The 9,103-nt window shown below is 38.5% G+C and overlaps 1 protein-coding gene across 1 annotated transcript in view; it reads left to right on the top strand.

Annotated features, from left to right (window-relative positions):
- The first annotated feature begins 448 nt into the window (after positions 1-448).
- MACC1 (MET transcriptional regulator MACC1) overlaps positions 449-9,103 on the top strand; it is a 30,894-nt gene continuing 22,239 nt past the window's right edge. Inside the window, exon 1 of the mRNA XM_088519680.1 lies at positions 449-535. Within this exon, the coding sequence (XP_088375806.1) occupies positions 449-535 (87 nt within the window). The remainder of the gene's footprint in view (positions 536-9,103) is intronic.

Below are 9,103 nucleotides of genomic sequence, written 5' to 3'. Positions count from 1 at the left end.
ACCCCGCACCGCCCCCCCCACTCTTATAAGAACGGTTAATTACGTATGTCAAAATGAGCTCTTCTCTACCTTTCACGCTTCCTTCTAATTCTATTGCAGTGATACTTTTTTTTTTTCTCTCTCTCCCTTCTCCTCCCCACCCTGTCGCCCGATAAGAACATGTATTGGGATATCTCTGAAGTATTTCTATAAAGAAAATCTGAGAGAAGTAATAATTTTAAAATTCTCCCTCTTAATTCAGGTACCTTTACTTTCTATTTTTCACAGCAGATAAACTCCTTCAGAAAGCTGCACAGACTTACGCTACTATAAATTTTGGCAGGAGTCCCTGCAATTGAAGTCTGCCCTCAAAATATGAATACCAAATAGGTGGAAGAAAGCAAGCCAAAATGCACATAGAGTGCACAAATATAAATGAATGGCTTAAAAGCCAAAAGACTGGATCAGAATGGTCGGGCACTCTAATTTGACAGTTCCTCCCTGGAAAGTAGAGCTCTACAACAACAGTGGCTGCTGTATGTCAGACCTCTGCATGGTAAACTACATGGTGTGTGCCTGTGGGGGGAAAAAAGTCTTAGGCCTACGTTTACAAGGCCTCCTATCATAACTACAGGTTCTTCCATCCCTTTCCTACAAAACACTACATAGGAACTCAATTACTTTCCAGATCCCCCAGTGAAAAAAGGACAGGAAAGAGACAACAGCAAACATTTCCTGTCATTCTTATGCTCTGCTGTGTGTGTGTGTGTGTGTGCGCGCGCGTGTCCCTGCCCCCCAACACCCTTCTCTGGAAGTCTCTTCATTTCTAACCTCTTTCTTGAATTTATTTTCAGTTCTTCTTTTAACTCTGTATTTTCAGGAGTGTTTTTTTTTCCAGAAAGTGAACTTTTTAAAGATCTTGATCATATAGACTTTCAATATTTCTGCTTCTTTAGTACAGTCTAGTATCTTTTTTTTCCCTCCTCTTGCTAGTTTTGCATAGAGCAAAACTTCTTTAATAGAGTGAACATTCTACTTTTTGGTGGTTCCTTATATTCTCTCCCGACTTTAACAATTTTGATCTGTCAATAAATACTATAATCTCAACCTCCCTTTCCTTCCCACTCTCTAGAACTTTACTCGAAGTGCCTACATATACTGTATATTTCAATAAGCTTAGGCAATGGAGCACTTCCCTACCAAGGATAAGCTGAATTAGGTCTTTGGAATATTGAAAGAAAGTTTTTCTAGCTTTCAGCAGATTATCTGCTGCACTCTGTTTTGGTGTGCTCATGGTTAAGAGGAAAGGCTTTTAGGTTTGAATGTGCCTAGACTTTCCTTTCTAGGAATTTCATAGGAGGTATATAGTGCTTAATTTCTGTAATAGTAGGAGTTAAGCTTTACCTCCTAAGCCAGTCTGCTCAGGAGGAAGCAAACTTATATTTAACTGAAATCTGTTATGTACTTTTGGCTGCTCTCAAGCTTCCTTTGTGTGACTCTGCAGACTGAAAAACTCTAGAAACCCAAAGAGTATCCTGGTGGCTGATGAGATCCTTTTAGTTATTCTATTTGGATTATATATTTATAATTATTCTGGATGACAGCTGTTTGAATCTGAAGTTAAAATAGCTGAATCCCTTTGCCATTTTTCCTCTAGTTTTCTTGATGGGAATAAAAGTATACTTCAAGATATTAGAGGAGGACTGCCTTCACCAGAGAATCTGAGTACCTAATAATTGTTGTATTTTTCTTTACAAGACACCTGTGAGATAAGCCTTACCTAAAGTGGCATCTCCCTATCATTACATTTAAACTTCTCTAATGGCTACCTGCTGCTGAACAGACAGTTCCAATTCCCATACCCTACCATTAGTTCCCCTAGACCAGCAAAGGTGAGCACTGAGTCATCTGTGCCTGACTGATGCTAGTGAGCTGGCAGGAAATTTAGCCTTACAAAAAGACACAAATAGCTTTCTGATGCTTAATCTCCTTGGCCAGCTCACTGTGCAACCAGATGAACACCAATGCTGATGCAATAGAGGCAGGATTGCTCCTTTCTGGAACAGCTGTCCACCTGCTCAGGTGGCATCCCAAGAGCAGGTGTAGCCTCAAACCTAATGCCAGGTGATGCTGTCTGTTGTCTAGTGACTTAATCTAGGTAGGTTTGGCTCCAACTCTGTCCCAGGCTTGCTCTGAATGAATTATTCAATCTGTCTCTATCCATGGAGTCATATAATATTTCCCAGCTTTAATAGGAGTTCAGGTGAACTCATTTGTGTTCATAAGTATTTAAATTGATCCTAAAATATACAGGTGCTTTGGCTTTAGTCTGTCCTGACCTTTAGTTAAAGAATTAATGGCATTAGTTTAATCTGACTTTTTAATTTCCAACTCAAACTGGCAAAAGCATTGCCTGATCACCATGATAGACCCCTTGAAATTATACCAAAGTAAACTGTTAACTGCAGTAGCCAGCATCATAATAGATTTGTGCAATAACTTTACAGGTAGTTATTAGAATTCCTGTATAAACTTAGATCTATATTGGACAGAAATGTCACCATCAGGCGAACCTGTGACCTGCCAATGGCAGGTCTTATAACTTAAATTCAGTTCCATGATCTATTTGCGACTGAACTATTGGATGTTTATTTACAGTGAGAAGTAACTGTAATGGGGCCCTAAATGTGTTGAGTTGCATAATTCAAAAGAAATTAGTTTACCCAAAATAAGTAGGGGGAAGAGGGAACAGTAGGCAGGGCTTTTAGGTAGTTTGTTTTTATTCATATATGATCTCATGCAATACCAACTCTGAGCCCTAAAGGGAGACCTGCAAAGTGATGATCACTTTTTAAGGAGTTCCCACATCTCTGATTCACTAGCCTTGATTTTATTATGATCCTTGTAAAGATGGAAGTGGGTGTTGCACAGCAAGGAGGCAATCCTCTATTAATAGAACTGCCTTAATTCCTGCAGCATAAATTGTTACGTGTTGGCCCAGGTAAAACTACAGTGCATGTGAAGTAAGAGCTGCTTGTTCTGCTCAGTGAATTCTCTCTATCCATTGGTAATGGTCTTTAATATGGATGCTAGTTTCTCAGTTCTGGACGTATTTCCAGTAAGGAGCATGCAGCCATCGGGTGCAACAATTAAAATCACAAACACATCTGTAAACCTCACTGTAAACTTTCCCAGGAAAGCATCTGGCACTTTTGAGCAGAAGCAGCTTCTGTCAGTTTACTGCTTATAATCTCTCCTGCCCTTGAGAAAGACAAGAGCTCTGAAAGCAACCCTAGCCCCTCAGTTCTTGTGCAAACTGACTACTGGAAGCTGAGAAGCAACAAAGTTTGTCTAGTCACACAGCTAGGTGGTTCATAGGATATAAATTATATTAGAAGAACCATACACAAAAGCTTCCAGATTCAAATCCATGTAATTCTGGGATGTCTGGGAGAAGCAAGTAGCTTGGCTTCCACAATGGGCTAATGCCTTTTTTTCTTGTGTGTTTTTTTTAATCTTTTTATTTTTTTTCCACTACTTGTGGACTACTACTTTTTTATTATTTTTTAATTCTGTTGGGGTGTGCTTGTGGGGAACTTTAAGAGTTTAATGAATGCTTCATCCTAACATAAATTTCTGTGTCTAATCATCAGAGAACAATAGCTGTACATGATGTCCTTCAGAAGTACCTTTTTTGTCTGCCTGAGTATAGCTTGCCCATCTGGATCCCACCCACAGTGACTTGCTCGGCCTGCACTGTCGGGTGGCTTCTAATTCGGCTGCTGACTAGAAAGTGCTGCTAATCTGGAAAATATGCAGGAGAGTCCTTTGTATATCTAGCCCTTGGAATTCCCCTGCGTATTTTTCACACTAGTAATTGTTCTCCTGTCACAAAATGTACCAAAAGGTATGATATGTACTATTCACTTACTCTCAAGAAAAATAGGAAATTTTCTAAGGGTAAGCTTCCTAGCTAGAGGAAGGAATGAGCTGACCAGTAGACACTGGGATGTCTGAGATGTCTAACTCCTTAGAAAAGCATTTTTAAGGCCTCTTTCTTTTTTTTTTTTTCCTTGCCTGAAAAAAGCAAACAGTCCCCTTGGCTATATATATATGTATATATTTTCTCCCCTTCAGGCTTTTGTAAAAGTATGCTTTTGTGTTCTCCTATTCTGGTTCATTTCACTCCATTTTTACCCAATGAATGAGTATCTTGACATAAAGTAGCTACTGGACTTTTTTTTAAATCTCAGCTGAGATATGGGAGATGGGTTTATAAAATTCTTGGGTAGAGGAAAATCTTGGCCTTGTCATGTAGACCTGTCTTCATTGGATGTGTTGGTGGATGAACATACTTGATGGAAAATAAAATGGAAAGTGAGTACAATCAAGATGGAACATGTGTGCAGGTGTTATCAAGTCAGACCTTTCAAATAGGACAACTGGAAGAAGACACAATTCATGTCTTTGAAGCCTCATGTCAAGTTAGCAATGCAGCAACAAATATTTCTTGGGTGGCTTGAAACTTGGCATTTAAGTAGCCTGAAGGAATTTGAGAGAAACCTCAGTGTCAAAAAAGTCTAAGCAGCAACTGAGTAGAGCGATGGATTTATGTTGTTGTCTAACTGGAAGTGCTGATGTTCTATTGTGAATCTGGACCCTGCTTCTGTTGCATTCAAATAGTGCTTTTTATCCTGAAGAATGATGTGTTGGAGAAGTTGGGTGCTGCATATTTTGCTTCCAATCGATATGAATGATGAAAAACAATCTAATGATCTGCTGTTTAAAATGTCCCTTTTAAAACTAATGCAGTATTCATTTTGATGTTTCTTTTCTATTTTGATATTGTTTGGCAAATCTGAGGGTTTAGAAAAAAGATATGGATTACATTCTCTGTTGGACATAGTAAATAAGAGCTCCACAAACATGTCTGTCTTATAAGCTTGTCCAATTCATATTTTGAAACATGTTTTATAGTATATTAAAACAGTTTTCCTGTTGTCATAACTACAGTCTTCTTTACGTAATAGCATAACATCATGAACTAGTATTACCCTGCTTTTCTTGTACACTTGGAGACAGATGTTGGAAAAGGAAGATCTTCACAAATCTGTGTAGGAAAAAGTTTTATTAACAAACATATTTTAGATTTTAAGCTAAATTAAGCAAATAAAGGATGCTTAAAACTCAAGGTTTTCCTGAGAGATGGATGTGGTTAACTGTACTCATCTGAGGTAGGATATGGTAAGAGATATGAGAACGATTTGCTTGAAGGGAAAAACTTAGCTAAAAAATAAACTTAGCATTTGCTTCTATGGGTGTGTCTTAGACTTACAGGCTTGGCTGCTGATCCATTATTAGATAAAACATAGGAAAAATAAAACACTAATGTATCAGTACTTTGCTACTACCTTTTTATACATAACTACTGTCTACTTGTATCTGATTTAGATTTGTAATTTCTGTCTGTGTCCAGAGAGGAAAGCCAGCCTTCACAATGCTTTATTTTGCCAACAGGTGTTATGAATATCTGCCCCTCTGCTCTCAAGTTAACTGGCTTTTCAGAGTATGAACGCTTTGGGATAGGAAGGGCTCTTATGAGAGAGAGATATATATATACACACACACACATATATATATTTCCCTTTGTGGCAAATTACTGTGCTTTATCACTGAATTCTTGTGTGGTCAGTCACAAACTATTTGGAACCATATTTTCCAGGGACTCGGCACTTGTTTATGCCATTCCTCTTATTGTAGGAGCGGAGGCTTTGGAACGTGACCGTAAGTGTCTGTTTTAGCTTTCCATCTGTAAACCTGTTTATCTTCTTTTCTCCATCCCTGCCCCTTCATTGTCTTGTATGTTGAGTCATCAGAGCCTTGTGACCAATATGTTCTCGCTATATATTTGTGCAAAGCTTAGCAGAGCAATGCTATTCTAGCTAGACCTACCAGCATATAATCCACAAACCCCTGGCTTCCCAGTGGGTTATAAACATTGGCTCTGAGTCTAAAGATTCACTGTCTTGACAACAGTTTCAGCTCATCAGGAGGTGTTCATCCTAGCTTAGTAATTGGTAGGTAAAAAGCTATGGCCTTTATTCTGCAGAGCAGTAGAGATGTCTGCTTTGATTTCTTTTGGTTTTGAAATCCATGAATAAATCAAAATTAGTGATAACCTTGGCCCTACCTAGAAAAATGGAAATCACTGGGCATTAGTACTTGAACATCTGTGTGAAGAATTCAGTTTCAGAGATAAACAGCCAGTTAGTAATATTAACTTGGAAATATCAGCTTAAACTCTGAAGTTAAAGGAGTATCATACAAATTTGAAACTGTGAAAATGGGGCTGATGAGAGTACATGTATATGGAGTGAGTACTCTGGTAAAGATTCTAGCAAACTCGGCCTTCTGGTAAGGTGTTTATTAACCCTTTCTCCCTTCCTCTTCCTCTCTGTCCTTCCCAATATTTTTTCAGAGACAATTCGTTTCTCTTTCCTGAAGTGTAGGAAAAGCTCACTTGCTTTCCCTCTAGGCTGGAAATTCAAACATGGATTGCAACATAAGCTAATCTTTAGCGATTGTTAAGACAAAAGTGGACAGTAGCCATTCAGCATACAGAAAGATGGCAAACATTGGCTCACCATTGTGAAGACTTGCTAAAATAAAACGTTCAATGAATTTGCACTGTAAGATGATTTGACTTAACTTTCACACACACATGCACACAAAATCCTTCAGCTACTTCTGTCAATATCACCTGGATATGCAGTCATTTCTGCATGGTGTAAAGTTGAGCAGAATCAACTGAAGTTCTAAAGAATATATTTCACTTGCACGGAGACAGACAAATATTCCAATGTGTTACTCATAGTCAGATAACTGATATTTCTCACTTGTCATAGAGGTGGCCTAATTGTAGAATAGATAAAATAAGTAACATTAGGCTTTTGTTATAGAAAATCTTTTTTTTTCCTTTAATGATAATTCCAGTTATGAGCAGAATTTTACACATTTCAGTTCTTTGGAGACTGTGACCTAAACAGGTATAACCCTGACTGTGATTTGCAGGTAGCTGACCTGATTAAATAATATATCTCCAGGGTGTTGCCAATATAAGTTTTAGCTCCTGGAAGCCATATATTTTTATCTTCTGTAGTTAATGGTTCTGTGCTGGATAATCTTACATTCTGCAGGTATCTGCTTATCAGTGACCTGAAACATAAAAGAACAGTTCCCAAATAAAGAGAAACTGCAAGCCACAGTCTATAACTTGCACTGCTAGGATTACACAAACCTGTAGCAAAGAGATGCAACAGAAGATTTGTGTCTCCTGCCAAGGAGAAAAGGTTGAAGCAAAGTAAGTTGATATTGCATATCAAGGGAGTTGTGTTTAACTGATTCGATTTTTAGTTAAATATAAAAATTGATATGATAGATGTATAACCTAAGGAGCTTGTGAACATGATGGTGAAGTTATTTGTATACTGTTAAGAGGGTGCTACCTGGTCTAAATAGTCTTTCAACTGCACTGTTATTGTTGTAAGTGTAGATGTCTATAGGAACCTAACAAAACAGCAAATGGCTGAAACCCGACAGAATTGCATATGTATGATTCACATATATATTTCACATAAAACAATGCATACTTTAAACCTACGTTATTTGCAGAGGTAGGAGCAGGCTTCCTGCTGAGAAGGTGATATGAGAAAGGAAATGCTTTGATTATCAAAGGCAATTAATTTTTGATAAGGCTGTGAATGCTTCCACCCATGTTTCAGTACAAATGGCCAAAGGTGGCATTTTCTAGGTGTTGCTATGCAGGCTGAATCCGGATCTAATGTATGGCACGTGCTTTCAGATTTCCAAAAAAGTCAAAATACTAAAGTTATAAAAATGGTCTGAGTTTCAGTGTTTCAAGTGTAATCTTGTATTTGGCTTATTTCCCTCTGAAGCAAACTTTACTCTGCTTTTACATCAGACTGGTTCTGGAGTTAAGGTTAATGGGGTTAAGAGAAACTAGTTAGCTGGACAAAGTATAGGAAGTACTGGGGAGGCAGTGACTTCCAAAGAAATGGCCAGTGCTGAGACATACAGGGACTTTGAATGCTGAGCCGTTTAGTGATATTGGAGACAGTTGTCTGTTCCAATTTGTACTAGGTAATGTTTGGGACACTGCTGGTGGCTTCTGCCTGCAGACAGATAAAGGCTCCCTTCTGATAAAAGCAACTGTCACCAGAGGCTTCAATTTTAAGTAGTGCATGAGATTTTTTTTTTAATAGTCTTGAAATTTAACATTTTTGCATTAATTTCAAATATCCTAGTGGTCCCGCATAAATATTCTCTAGCTTTGGTTTGGTACCAATAGACTGACACTAACCCGTGTTACTGTTTCACTGAATGTCAGGACTGTTTTCTTCTCCAATCAGATGAATGGAGCATTCTATGGATGCAAAGATGATGTAGTATGATAAGTGATGCATAGAGATTTTGGGGTAAGAAGCCAGTAAGGCCTAAAAACAACAAATTTCTTCAGAGGTTTAATGGTATAAAATGCTGAGCCTCCTCAGTATATATGACTGGAAGGTGAGCATGCTCAGTGTCCAGATGCTGAACGCTACGAAGAATGAGGAGCAACAGAAGATGGGCACTTAGCTAATGTACGGTGAAAAGCTAGATCCTGCAGGGATTTCAAAGAAGAAATAAGTGTTTTCTTCATGGCAAGTTGCATGGAAAGATGTCAGAGTGGAGGAAACTTCTTGAATAGATAGGCAACCTTGTATATACAATGCTTGTTTATGTATGACGCTCCTGTGTGACAGAGACTCTGCCTCAAAAGTCAGTGACGGATCAGCAAGAAGAGCTGCAATCAGTGGGTACAAGGTGCCAGTAGCACCTGGAGGGGCAGACCTATTGAAAAGAGAAGGCTGAAGCTGTGCTGATGCTTTCAGGAGTGAATGGAGACATTAAGCAATTAAAATTAGGAGTATAAGAATGCCTTGGCTAATATAAGAGATTTCTAATTTGTCTGATGAGCAGTTCACTGGACTGTTTTGCAGGTCAGACAGGTGGGCTACTAAGAACTTCAGGAATGGTTTTTGCCTCCTTGCCCTACAGGGAAGTG

This window comes from Tinamus guttatus, unplaced genomic scaffold, assembly GCF_059628265.1.
Source record: "Tinamus guttatus ecotype Peru unplaced genomic scaffold, ASM5962826v1 Tinamus_guttatus_pri_ptg000067l, whole genome shotgun sequence".
NCBI lineage: Eukaryota > Metazoa > Chordata > Aves > Tinamiformes > Tinamidae > Tinamus > Tinamus guttatus.
Note: the sequence above shows the minus strand (reverse complement) of the source record. Positions and strands in the feature narration are given on the sequence as shown.